The sequence below is a fragment of the Microcebus murinus genome, chromosome 6 (genome assembly GCF_040939455.1).
Source record: "Microcebus murinus isolate Inina chromosome 6, M.murinus_Inina_mat1.0, whole genome shotgun sequence".
In the NCBI taxonomy this organism is placed as follows: domain Eukaryota; kingdom Metazoa; phylum Chordata; class Mammalia; order Primates; family Cheirogaleidae; genus Microcebus; species Microcebus murinus.
This window is the reverse complement of record NC_134109.1, coordinates 82,092,056-82,105,825: the sequence shown is the minus strand read 5'-3', so window position 1 is coordinate 82,105,825 and position 13,770 is coordinate 82,092,056. Positions and strand designations below refer to the sequence as shown.

At 36.2% G+C, this 13,770-nt stretch overlaps 1 protein-coding gene across 3 annotated transcripts in view; it reads left to right on the top strand.

Moving 5' to 3' along the window:
- Positions 1-13,770, top strand: part of UBR1 (ubiquitin protein ligase E3 component n-recognin 1) — a 133,396-nt gene that overhangs the window by 34,173 nt on the left and 85,453 nt on the right. For all 3 annotated transcript variants that reach the window (XM_076004287.1, XM_076004286.1, XM_020285980.2), the window contains 7 exons: positions 336-466; positions 3,135-3,273; positions 8,893-8,955; positions 9,171-9,294; positions 10,323-10,430; positions 11,381-11,469; positions 13,102-13,200. In XM_076004287.1, the coding sequence (XP_075860402.1) occupies positions 336-466; positions 3,135-3,273; positions 8,893-8,955; positions 9,171-9,294; positions 10,323-10,430; positions 11,381-11,469; positions 13,102-13,200 (753 nt within the window). The remainder of the gene's footprint in view (positions 1-335; positions 467-3,134; positions 3,274-8,892; positions 8,956-9,170; positions 9,295-10,322; positions 10,431-11,380; positions 11,470-13,101; positions 13,201-13,770) is intronic.

Sequence of the window (13,770 nt, the reverse complement as noted above, 5' to 3'; positions counted from 1 at the left end):
GTAAGCTATAAGGAATAACTAATTGTTATATGATATTATCATAATTAGGCTACCGAGGAAGGCAGAGAAGAAGATTCATAAGGGAGAGTTTCACTAATCGGGGGCTCCATGATTTGCCCCCTTTCCTTTCTGTCATCTGTAACACTAACTTGGCCACAAAGGGTTAAGCTAAACTGATGTGAATACCAACCCTCTTGAGCTCAACTTGAATTCATTCCTGGGGGACTTGATAATGAACTCATTATAGTGATTATTTTAAATTAATAATGTTACCTTCCTCATCCATTTATTTGTGTACAACCTTGGTTAGTATGTTTTTCTTTGCTTTTTTATAGAATTCACGTTGTCCGTTGAATGAAGAGGTAATTGCCCAAGCCAGAAAAATATTCCCTTCAGTGATAAAATACATTGTAGAAATGACCATATGGGAAGAGGAAAAAGAACTGCCTCCTGAACTCCAGATAAGGTGGGATAAATTGTCAAAAGGGATAAGTTTTAGTGATGGTTATTTATATTGCAAAATAAGTATGGGATAACTGTTTTTGTTGTTATTTGCTTCTTGATTTATTAATATTATCGATATGAAAAATTTACAGATAATTATCTCTTGGGAATATTTTCAAATTGTCCATTTGTATAAGGACTGTCCAAAAAGGATCCAGCCATTGTTAATATATTTTTCATATTACATGGCTGGGCACTTTGCAGACAGGCCTCATATGAGATGTTTTACTAGGCACTATACAAAAAGAAAAGCCTATGGGAGCTTTGGATTCTTAGGAAAAATCAATATTTTTGGAGTCTTGTTCTAAATGATTTATCAGGACCTAGCAGCCTCTCATCTCAGTAGGTAAGTAATTTGCTCAGTTTGATCCTGGCCTAGACTGGTCTCCAGTTTCCCCAAGAGGTTTGTGAACAAAGGTAGGGACTTTGGAATGGTGTATCTCCCTTTTCCCTGGTTTTTAGCTCTTTTCCTGATCAAGAAAAGTTTGATGGGAAAAAAAAAAAAAAAGAAAAGTTTGATGGGGAATGAGGAAATAGTCCTTTCTCATATGCTTTGATATCTAGGATTATTGAAATTTTAGGAATTTAACATTTTTTTACCTAAAACTCAGCAATTTGTAATAGCCATAAGTCTTTTGGTGACAGTAATATTTGCTCTTAACAAATGTAAAAAGGAATTTTGGACTGACATGAAGATACAGTCTGAGTCCTGTGGGAATTTTTCTGCCTATGTAATATTAGAATTTTCACAAAATTGCAGCACAAATATAAATACAATTGTTCTTTTGAGTTTACTGGGTTTTTTGTTTTGCATTTAGAAGGACAGAGAAGTAAGAATTCTAATTTATAGAGACCATAAATGCCTTATTTTAACTCAAGATGATAATTCAGTTAAACCTTTTAGGAAACTTTATGTTGGTGAACATAACATGAGCCATCTGCTTACCAACAAAGGAGATTTGCTTGAGTGTCATTGTGTACATGGGTAGCACTGGTCTTCAGATTCACAGATCTAAATTCTAGGCCCTCTCACTGCTTTTTGGCAGTGTGACCATGAATAAGTCTTTTAAAACCATGTGAACCTCTGTTTCCTAAACTGTAAGAAGGCTGAGAAAATCTCCTCTTAGAGTTATGAGGGTCAATTGAATATATTGTAAAAACATACTATAAACTGTTTAAAACTCATAACATATATGTAGCCATGGCAGCTGTTTTTATATATTTTATGAGATCCTCATGCCACTTTTTTTTTTTTTTTTTGAGACAGAGTCTCGCTTTGTTGCCCAGGCTAGAGTAAATGCTGTGGTGTCAGCCTAGCTCACAGCAACCTCAAACTCCTGGGCTCAAGCAATCCTACTGCCTTAGCCTCCTGAGTGGCTGGGACTACAAGCATGCACCCACCATGCCCAGCTAATTTTTTTCTATATATATTAGTTGGCCAATTAATTTCTTTCTATTTATAGTAGAGATAGGTTCTCGCTCTTGCTCAGGCTGGTTTCGAACTCCTGATCTCAAGCAGTCCACCTGCCTCGGCCACCCAGAGTGCTAGGATTACAGGCATGAGCCACCACGCCTGGTCTCTCATGCCACTCTTGAATGTAGATATTATGGTCTTCTTAGGGATGGAAGAGACACTGCCATCTCAGTAAGATTAAAAGATTAGGTGACCTGGCTAGGCAGGGTTGCTCACGCCTGTAATCCTAGAACTCTGGGAGGCTGAGGCGGGAGGATTGCTTAAGGTCAGGAGTTTGAGACCAGCCTGAGCAAGAGCGAGACCCTGTCTCTACTAAAAATAGAGAGAAATTAATTGGCCAACTAAAAATATATAGAAACAATTAGCCGGGCATGGTGGCACATGCCTGTAGTCCCAGCTACTTGGGAGGCTGAGGCAGTAGGATTGCTTGAGCCCAGGAGTCTGAGTTTGCTGTGAGCTAGGCTGATGCCATGGCACTCTAGCCCGGGAAACAAGAGTGAGACTCTGTCTTAAAAAAAAAAAAAAAAAAGATTAGGTGACCTATCTGAGGTCTACTGCCAAAATGGTAGTGCTGGCACTTTAAGTCTATACGGTGTACCTCTTTTTTTTTTTTTTTTTTGAGACAGAGTTTCGCTTTGTTGTCCAGGCTAGAGTGAGTGCCGTGGCGTCAGCCTAGCTCACAGCAACCTCAAACTCCTGGGCTCAAGCGATCCTCCTGCCTCAGCCTCCCGAGTAGCTGGGACTACAGGCATGTGCCACCATGCCCGGCTAATTTTTTATATATATATCAGTTGGCCAAATAATTTCTTTCTATTTATAGTAGAGACGGGGTCTCACTCTTGCTCAGGCTGGTTTTGAACTCCTGACCTTGAGCAATCCGCCCGCCTCGGCCTCCCAAGAGCTAGGATTACAGGCGTGAGCCACAGCGCCCGGCCCGGTGTACCTCTTTTAAAAAAAAAAACTTAAATGTACTGTAATACCAACATCACTTAAATAGAAGGTAAAAACAAAAATAAATTCAATAAAAACTAAATGTTAATAGGAAACTCCATGGTGCTGCTTCAGTTGAGATGTTGTATATTATTTTTGTCTATTTTTTACTTTTTCCTTTGTTTATTGGTCACAGTGTCTGAATATATATCTTTTTTTTAAACAGGGAGAAAAATGAAAGATACTATTGTGTCCTTTTCAATGATGAACACCATTCATATGACCATGTCATATACAGCCTACAAAGAGCTCTAGACTGTGAGCTTGCAGAGGCCCAGTTGCATACTACTGCCATAGACAAAGAGGTTTGTGGTCTCCATATGAATTATGCTGCTGTCTCACATCAGCTTCCGGGCAGTCAGGTGTTGACTGCGCCCTTGCCAGGTGTCCTAGTATTGTGTTAGGCACATCATTCTCTCCCTTTATTTTTTCTATCTTAGGTAAATTCATTAGAGCTTAGATTTCTCGTGTGTGTTTATCATAGTTAAACAGTTTTTTAGTATAGGATTAGAATAGGTGGTTAACTTCCTTTCTGTGTGTTTCTTATGTATGTCTTATGTGATTGCAAATTATTAATGAAAGAGCAAATGAAGTGAAAAAAAGAAGTATATGAATAAAGAAAAAAAGAGTATATGAATAGTTAATAATATTAGCCAACATTTACAAAGCAATTACATGTGTCAGGCGTGGTGTACTTTGCGTGTAATATCTCATTTAATCCTTATAGCCATAAATCAACCCCTTGAGATAGATATTATTATTATCATCTCTATTTCATAAACCTGTGTCCAGTACCTGGCAAACTGAGGATCAATATCTTGGCACTATTCCAAGTACACGAGAATTCTGGTTAGAATGTTACTCTTCAAACTTTAATTTTCATGTGAATTCTATGGAGATCTTATTAAAAATGTAGATTCTGACTTAGTAGGTTTGATGTAGGGTATGCAGTTTTTCCATTTCTAACAAGTTCCCAGGTGATTTTGATACTCCCAATGTAAGGGCCATATATTGAATAGCGTGTGCTTGCCAACATTTCTCTTCTATATAAAGAATTCTCCCTTTGCTCAAAGGGTAATGAGATCAGTTATTTACAGATATGATCAGCATATAAACATGAACTGTGTTTTCTCCTCTTAAGTTTTTGATGCCCTTGTAGGTTAGACATAGTCAAGTAGTGGTAGTAATCTATGTTACTGGTCTCAGGTTGACTGTGTTTCCAGATTACTTATAATTTAACACAACTCTAAAGTGTTAAAAATTTTTTTCTACTGTGTGGTCAATAGATTCCTGAAATCAGATTTATTGTAAGAAAGTGGAGAGCATAACAGTATGAGTGGGCTTGAGAAGGAATGATTGAAAGCTATATTTATCTATGGTTAAGAAGATTGAGAAAAAGAAAGATAGACAATGCACTCCTGAAAAACACAAGAAAAGTGAAGATCTAGCAAGAAGAAAAGGAAGAGAATAAGAAAGAATAAGAGAATAATAAAGAATAAGAACCAATTAGAGGAAGAAAGGGAAGAGACAAGAAGGTAAAGAAAATAAAGAAGAGGAAAATAGGCCGGGCGCTGTGGCTCACGCCTGTAATCCTAGCTCTTGGGAGGCCGAGGCGGGCGGATTGCTCAAGGTCAGGAGTTCGAAACCAGCCTGAGCAAGAGCGAGACCCCGTCTCTACTATAAACAGAAAGAAATTAATTGGCCAACTGATATATATATAAAAAAAAAAAAAATTAGCCGGGCATAGTGGCGCATGCCTGTAGTCCCAGCTACTCGGGAGGCTGAGGCAGAAGGATCACTCCAGCCCAGGAGTTTGAGGTTGCTGTGAGCTAGGCTGACGCCACGGCACTCACTCTAGCCTGGACAACAAAGTGAGACTCTGTCTCAAAAAAAAAAAAAAAAAAAAAAAAAAAAAAAGAAGAGGAAAATAGAGATAGAGAAAGAAGACAGAGGAAAGAGTAGGAAAAAAAAAGTGAAATGGGATATTTAGCAAACATTTTTTAGTCCCTCAGAAGGATTCCAGTTTAGGCCAAGTATTGGTGTCTATGTTACTAGACATAGACAGGGTATAAATACATATTTAATAACTGTGATAATTCCAAACCCCAAGTAGACTTTACTTTGTGCAACTAGTACAGCAGTTGAAAAATCACAAGCCTGACTGACCTTTATATTTCCTTCTATAATCTATAACCACAGTGTAGCAATCAATAGTAACATAGGCCAGGAGCCGTGGCTCACACCTGTAATCCTAGCACTCTGGGAGGCCGAGGCAGGCGGATTGCTCGAGGTCAGAAGTTCAAAACCAACCTGAGCAAGAGCGAGACCCGTCTCCACTATAAATAGAAATAAATGAATTGGCCAACTAATATATATAGAAAGAATTAGCCGGGCATGGTGGCACATGCCTGTAGTACCAGCTACTCGGGAGGCTAAGGCAGAAGGATTGCTTGAGCCCAGGAGTTTGAGGTTGCTGTGAGCTAGGCTGACGCCACGGCACTCACTCTAGCCTGGACAACAAAGCGAGACTCTGTCTCAAAAAAAAAAAAAAAAAAAAAAAAAAAAAAAAGATATAAGAAAGGAAGTAGTGAAAATCCATTGAAATTGAGAGCACAATATCCCTGGCTAGTGATCCTCTGACTTGTGCTTGAGTACTTAGGGAGTTTAGTTCTCTATCTGACTGCTTGTTGGACAACTCTCATTCTTAGAAATATTTTTTTCCTATGTTCAGCCAAAATATGTCTCCATATATTTTCAGACTAATTTTTTGTAGAACAACCCAAAAAAGATCTTCTTGTGCTTTCAGATGGCAACCCATCAAATAATTTTTAAGAAGTCTATAATTTCTTATGTCTACTTTCTTCTATTTTCTTCAACTGTTTGTGCTGTGTTAATAAGCTTATACTAGTAGAGCTCTATTTCCTTCTCTCTACCTTCTCTCCACAGATAAATATCAGTTTGTCAAAGACCCTCTTAAAATGTGATGCTCTAAATCAGTTCATTAAACATTTATAAAAGTATTTTGAGGAAAAATAAAGATGAATCAGATTGAATCTGCTTCAAAGGATTATTCTCTGCCATTCTTATGAAAGAAACATTCAAGAAAATTTTAAATAGTTAGCTAGGGCTGCCATTAAAAAAATTTTTTTTTTTTAAGATGTAGCAGTGCTCTTTCCAATTCCACATTTTGCCATCTTATGTTTAAGGTTAACATTGTAGGTTATAAGAGAAAATCTTGATAAATATCAAGATATATTATTCCTATAGTATTACTATGAACTACCATGATCCTAGGACTCTTAGAAAGTATGTAACAGTATGATAAACCAACTCTCCAGGAAAAGAGTTGGCTTGGGAAAGCATGGGGCTGGGCTTTGTTGGTTTTCATATGGAATGGAAAGATCTAGGTCTCCCAACGTTTTTCTTCTCTCTCTGCCTATCCTTTATCCCTTTCCCACTTTTCTTCTTTATTGCTCTCCTCTATAGTCAAAATGGAGATGTGACTTGGGGCTACAGCTAACCTACCTAATGGTAGGTTGGTTTGTTTTGGGGTCCCTAGACTCCATAGGTGATAGTGATTGCGAGAAAAGCTTATTAATAAATGATCACATGATCATTCGAAAGGTAAAATAGGATATGAGATAATGTTGTATACCACTTTAAGGGGAAAAATGTACTCCTTGGCTAAATAAGATTATATTGCAATTAGTCTGTTTTACAAACCCATAAAGATATATATTTGTAGTTCTATGTTTTTAGCTATAATGTGAGGATAAAGGAAACCTATCAGAAATCACTTGGGATGAATTTGTTTTTCAAAATAGATATGTGAGCACAAGCCGAATAAATCAGAATTGGGAGTATGGGGAAGAAAAGGGGAAAGCAATGCCTATGTATTTTGGAAAAAACTACCAGTTGATGTAATCCCACCCCCCAATGTTTTTAGTCATTTGAAAACGTTTTTGGTGGAAGGATTGCTTGAGTTCAGGAGTTCGAGACTAGCCTGAGCAAGAGCAAGTAGAGACGGGTCTCTATTATAAACAGAAAGAAATTAGCCAAATAACTAAAAGTAGAAAAAATTAACCGGGCATGGTGGTGCATGCTTATAGTCCCAGCTGCCCGGTAGGCTAAGGCAGGAGGATCGCTTGAGCCCAGGAGTTGGAGGTTGCTGTTAGGTAGACTGATGCCACTGCACTCTAGCCCAGGCAAGAGAGTGAGACTCTGCTTCAAAAAAAAAAAATATTTTTAATGGTGGTAAAATTCATATAACATAAAATTTATCATCTTAATCTTTTTTATATATATAGTACAGTAGTGTTAACTAATATGCATATTGTTGTGCAACAGATTTCTAGAACTTCATCTTGTAAAACTGAAACTCTATATCCATTGAACAATTCCCTTTCCCCCCTTCCCTCCAACCCCTCACAACCATCAACTCTACTTTTGAAGAGCTTGACTATTTCAGATATCTCATATAAATGGGATCATGCCGTATTTGTCTTTTTGTTACTGGTTTATTTCACTTAGCATAATGTCCTCAGAATTTATCCATGTTGTAGCATATATGATAAGATTTTCTTCTTTTTAAAGGTTGAATGATATTCCCTTGTGTGTAACACATTCTATTTATCTGTTCTTTTATTAATAGACACTTGAATTGCTTCAGCCTTTTGGCTGTTATGAATAATGCCCTTATGAACATGGGTGTACAAATATCTGTTCAAGTTTCTTTCAGTTTTTTTGGTACACATCTAGAAGTGGAATTGCTGGATCATATGGGAACTCTATATCTAATTTTTTGAGGAACCACCATACTATTTTCCATAGTAGCTGCACCATTTTATATTTCCTCCAGGAGTGCACAGGGGTTCTAGTTTTTCCACATCCTTGTCAATACTTGTTATTTTGGGTTTTTTAATAGCAGCCATTTTAATGGGTGTGATATTGTTCCCCTCCCCCCATTTATATTGAGATTCACTGCTTTAGGTTGATTGCCAGAACCTCACGTGTATAAGCTCCTTGTGCTTTGGGTATATAGTTATTATTATCTTTTCTTTTTAAAATTTCTTATGGCTTGGCTTTTTGTGTATTTTTTTCTCTGTAATCACAACCTTACTGATGTAATTAATAGTCCAAATATAATCATGTAGTTCTTATACTTACATATCGAAGAGCTAAAGAGGGAATATTATAAGATGGTTAGAATTGCAGGCTCTGGAGATGGATTACTTGTCATGGATTCCTGAATCTACCACTTACTAACTTTCTGACTGGGGGACAAATTACTTAATATCTTTGTATCTTGGTTTTTTAAATCTGTAAAGTAGGGATATCTTCCTTATTGAGTCATTGTAAAGGTTGAATGAGGAAGACAGCACTTCCTGACTTTTTTAACATGGCACACATAGAAAATGGTAAATTTTTAGAGATGGTTAAAAAAATGAGCTAAAAGGAAGTCCTACATAGACTTTAATTGGCTGCCTTCAGGGCTTGAGGAATCAATAGCCTGGCTACACTTCCAACCTATTAATGGACCACAAATGTGTTATGTAACACACATTGAAGAGCTCTAAATTCCTTCATCAAAGTATTTAAAACACATAGCAGGAGTTTAGCCTGAGTCATTATTATCTGATATAAATAGAGAGTACACTACAGTAAGTAAAGAGCTGGCATTCTTACCAGGCAGGAAACCCAACATCCTAAATAATAGAACTTCTTTCCTATTCTATAATTGAAAGTTCTGATGCTTCATAAAAGTATTAAACATTTATGTCTGTCTTTTAGGCATTGTCCTCGAATCCTACAACTTTTAGTCAAGTGATTAATAATTGAGAACTCATTAGGTCTTTGGACTATATACTAATCATTGATTGTGGTTATCATTCCACTACCTAATTCTCATTTTTGTCTGTAATTAGGGTCGTCGGGCTGTTAAAGCAGGTGCTTATTCTGCTTGCCAGGAAGCAAAGGAAGATATAAAGGTAACTTTGTGAATTAGAGCCCAAGTAGAGTGATTAGAGTGATCATATTGTTGAGGTGGTTTGACATCCTAAATAAAGAGAGGATTGGGGCACTGAGATACAGAGATTGGAACTGGCAGGGTTGTAGGGTTATGTGACTTTTTTTTTTTTTTGAGGATCACTTAGCTAAAAGCAAAATTTAAATACTAGTTTTTTAATGTTCCCTTCATTTGTAGAGTCATTCAGAAAATGTCTCTCAACATCCACTTCATGTAGAAGTGTTACACTCTGAGGTTATGGCTCATCAGAAATTTGCTTTGCGTCTTGGCTCCTGGATGAACAAAATTATGAGCTATTCAAGTAAGCATATAGCCAATTTTTTTATTTCTAATAAAGTACTATGCTCTTCATAGCCACAAATTTAAAATGTCATTGAGTATAAAATAAATTTTCTTTTTTGGTTTCTACATTTTGATTAAGTTTCAGGATTGCATTTCAAATGCATAATGTAGGATACTATTTCAGATGTATAATATAGGTTATTTCAAATACAATATCAAATAATATCTTTTATTGGCTTTATTTATTTTTTTATTTTTTGAGACAGAGTCTCACTTTGTTGCCCAGGCTAGAGTGAGTGCCGTGGCATCAGCCTAGCTCACAGCAACCTCACACTCCTGTGCTCAAGCAATCCTGCTGCCTCAGCCTCCCAGTAGCTGGGACTACAGGCATGTGCCGCCATGCCCGGCTAGTTTTTTCTATATATATTAGTTGGCCAATTAATTTCTTTCTATTTATAGTAGAGACGGGGTCTCGCTCTTGCTCAGGCTTGTTTTGAACTCCTGACCTCGAGCAATCCGCCCGCCTCGGCCTCCCAGAGTGCTAGGATTACAGGCGTGAGCCACTGCGCCCAGCCTATTGGCTTTATTTTTAATGACATTTTCATCTCTTTATTTTTCCTAGCCACTAATATTCATGACAAACAAAATCCTTTGAAAAGTACTTACTTAACATATATCTCAAATACATTAATTAAGCTTTCAATTTTGTGTTTTTTTCTGCATAACTCAAGAGTATTCAATGGAATCTTTTGGATACCTTATCTGTTTTCTTGTTGATTTATTGTGCACAAGATATAACTGATGCTTACTATGGGTTTCATAATCATCTTTTCATAAACCTGCAAAATAACGCTATGTAATAACTGCTAGTATTTATACCCATCTATGGATTAGAGTTTATAGAGACTAACAGCTGAATCTTTGATGTTGACGCAATTATTCTTGGCGTCAAGTGTGGAGGATTAATGTTAGTCTTTTCACATAGGTAATGTATGTTTAGGAGCAATATTATAAGAATAAAAATTATATGACTTATTTTGTTTGTAGGTGACTTTAGGCAGATCTTTTGCCAAGCATGCCTTAGGGAAGAACCTGGCTCTGAGAATCCCTGTCTCATAAGTAGGTTAATGCTTTGGGATGCAAAGCTTTATAAAGGTAAGTAGACCTTTGCTTATGCTGCTTGCCAGGAAGTGAGGGAAGGTTATGACCTTAAAAGGGAGCTGTAATCTCTTTTGTGTATTAAATTAGTTATTAAATCTGTGATCTTGATTGTTAAGATAATATATGTGAAGGTAAAGTTTAACCTATTTATATGGTGTTAAAACCCAGGGATGCTGCTTTTTTTTTTTGAGACAGAGTATTGCTCTGTTGCCCCAGCTAGAGTGCAGTGGCATCATCATAGCTCTTGGGGGTCAAGTGATCTTTCTGCCTCAGCCTCCCAAGTAGCTGGGACTATAGCACATACCATCATGCCTGGCTAGATTTTTATTTTTTGGTAGAGACAGAGTCTTGCTCTTGTTTAGGCTGGTCTTGAACTCCTGACCTCAATTGATCCTCCTACCTGGGCCTTCCAGAGTGCTGGGATTACAGGCATGAGCCATTGTGCCTGGCCAGTTGCTTTTTAATTATAGTGTCTTTCCATTTATTCAGGCCAGTCAAAAAGAGTATATATGAAAAAAACAGTATATATGTATATATATTCATGTAGTATAATATAATACAATAAGCTATGTTAGTTTTCATTTTCAAAATCTAAAGAATAAAAAGCAAAAGTTCAGAGAAAGGCTAAAGGTATGGAGATGGAAGAGTACGTAGTAAGAGTAGTTTTAAGTGAAACAGAGTGAAAAAGAATGAAAATGTTGGGAGAGGATAAAATGAAGTGGTGGTAGGGGTACAGAAAAAGAAAAGGCAGTATATAGGTATTTTCAATTCTAGCTATTAATTATTAATGCAATAAATGCTTTTCATATTTGAGTCCTTGAGGTCTATTAGCATGTGAAATATTTTTATAATATGCTGCAACTTCTAATAGCTGGAATGTTCTTTGTTTTGTACCTTGGTGATTTCCCCTCACCACCACCTCCTGCCCCCAAAATGATCTATAGGTGCCCGTAAGATCCTTCATGAATTGATCTTCAGTAGTTTTTTTATGGAGATGGAATACAAAAAACTCTTTGCTATGGAATTTGTAAAGGTAATTGCTCTTTATAAATAGATATCAATAAATAAAAATAGTAGGCAGTTTTTATAAATGAAATAGTATAAATAGAGGGATAATTATGAATCAAAATAATTGTGTTTTATGATTTATTTCTTTGCAAAGTTCATTATTTTATGCTACATAAATATTTTCACAAATGGCATTTGATAGTATAGAAACAGCAGTCTTGGAAAGGAAATATGTGGAAAATGACCTATTTGCCTAGATAGAGCACATTCATACATGCATTGATTCTTCCTAATCATTTATTTGCCTGCTAGTAAAATTATAACAGGAGTAAAAGTGATTAATTGATAAGAATAGATAGTGCGCTTCATCTTAGCCAAAGGGCTGAGAAACATAGAAGTGACTAAGTGAAAGGAATAGCACAAAAGAGGAACAAATATGCATGCTAAAGAGAGACAGGAGTTAGGTGGCCAAGATTTACACTTAACTGAGAATAAAATACAAGAGTTAAACTTATAGCTTTTTAATTGTTTTTTATTGATCTATTGTATGTCTCTTGCTGTGTCTATTTGTCTACCAAGTTAGATTGCAGGGTTACACAAAACAGGGACTTCTTTGAATCTTATACTTTGCGTTATACAGAGGTATCCAATAAATACTTGTTGATTTCCTCTGATTTTGAGCTGTGCATCATCTGTCAGACTTAAGATATACATAAGACCCAGGATGGAATTGGAAGCATAGAGAGAAATAGTAATTGTTGTAGGCAAATGACACTGGGATAAAATACCTGCATTCCCTGGATTTTATATGTAGATTGTTAAAAGGGATTAAGACTTTTGGTGTACGTCTTATCCTTCATAGGTGATGGGAACTCAAATGTGAACTCTATTCTTCTAAAACTCTTTAAAGATAGAATATTGGACCATATGTGTGATCTGAAATAAAATTTTGTTTTCTTATACAAAAGCTAATCTCCTTACCTAGATATTTTTTTGTATGCCATTGTTACCTCTTAATGTTTGTAGGCATTCTGGAGGATAAAATTAAATATGTGGGTCAAGTATCCAACTCTGTGCTTGATAGATGCTTGATACATGACTGACTATGTTATTATTTTTGTTCTCCGAATTTATCCGAGTTGATTTTCAACTTTTATGTATCAGTATGGATAAGAAGTTATTTGCAGCCAGCATGCATTCTATTTAAGGCTGCATTCAATATGATTGCTTGGTATTCTGGGTTATATTAATTATTAAATACTTTGTGAATATATCCCTTGACCTATACCATTGGAGTAGAGCTGCTAAAGTTTTCCCTAGATTCTGTTTGGAAAAAGGATAAACCTGCACCATTGCAGTTCTCTGTGATTTTTAACTTAGTCAGTGAGTGAGTGAGTGCGCGCGCGTGAGACAGAGAGAGAGAGAGAGAGAGAATATTTTAACAGTTCTTCTAACTGCTAAATTGGATAGTTGAGTTCATATTTGGTCTTTTATTTATTATTCTCTTTCTAAGATAATTTTTGTTGATTGTGATCTTGCCTCAATAAATAGGAATTATATTATTTGTCATAGAAACAAACTTGCAGCAGTTATTAAAATTAGGATTTTAAAAGTTTTTAGTAGTATTTGTAATCGAATCTCTACTTATATTTTTCAGTATTATAAACAGCTGCAGAAAGAATATATCAGTGATGATCATGACAGAAGTATCTCTGTAACTGCACTCTCAGTTCAGATGTTTACTGTTCCTACTCTGGTATGTATTATTTCTGTCAGTCTTTCTAAGTAAAACTTATTTTGCTTTGTAATAATTTCACTTAATGTTGAATTAAATGAAAACAATCACTTAGAATCACTAAGTTGGGCTTTTTTTATTTGGAAAATTGAATAACACTTTAGTAGTATCTGCATGTGAATAATACTTTAGTGGTACCCAAGGACTGGGTAACTAGGCACTGCCTTTGCCCAAATGTCCTGATCCCAGCAGATGATAGCCAGAGCTAGTTTCTCACTTTCTGGAGTAACTTAGGAGCACTACCTTTTCAATACCAAAACTCTTTTTTTTTTTTTTTTCCCACAAAAGAATATTTTCTTCTTTAGTTATTGTTTTGGGGAGGGGAATAGATATAGATAAAACTAAGAAGCATGGGGTGTGCCTGTCAAACATTTGTGTGAGATGATGCCATATAAGCCTGGGAGGCAAGTGGAAGATTCTGTTTCCTTTTTGTACTATTTGTTTTCCTGCTTCATTTAGACAATTTGGTTAACTCTTTCTACTCTCCCCTTTCAAAAGGCCAGAGAAAAGGATGGGAAGAGAATTTGGATT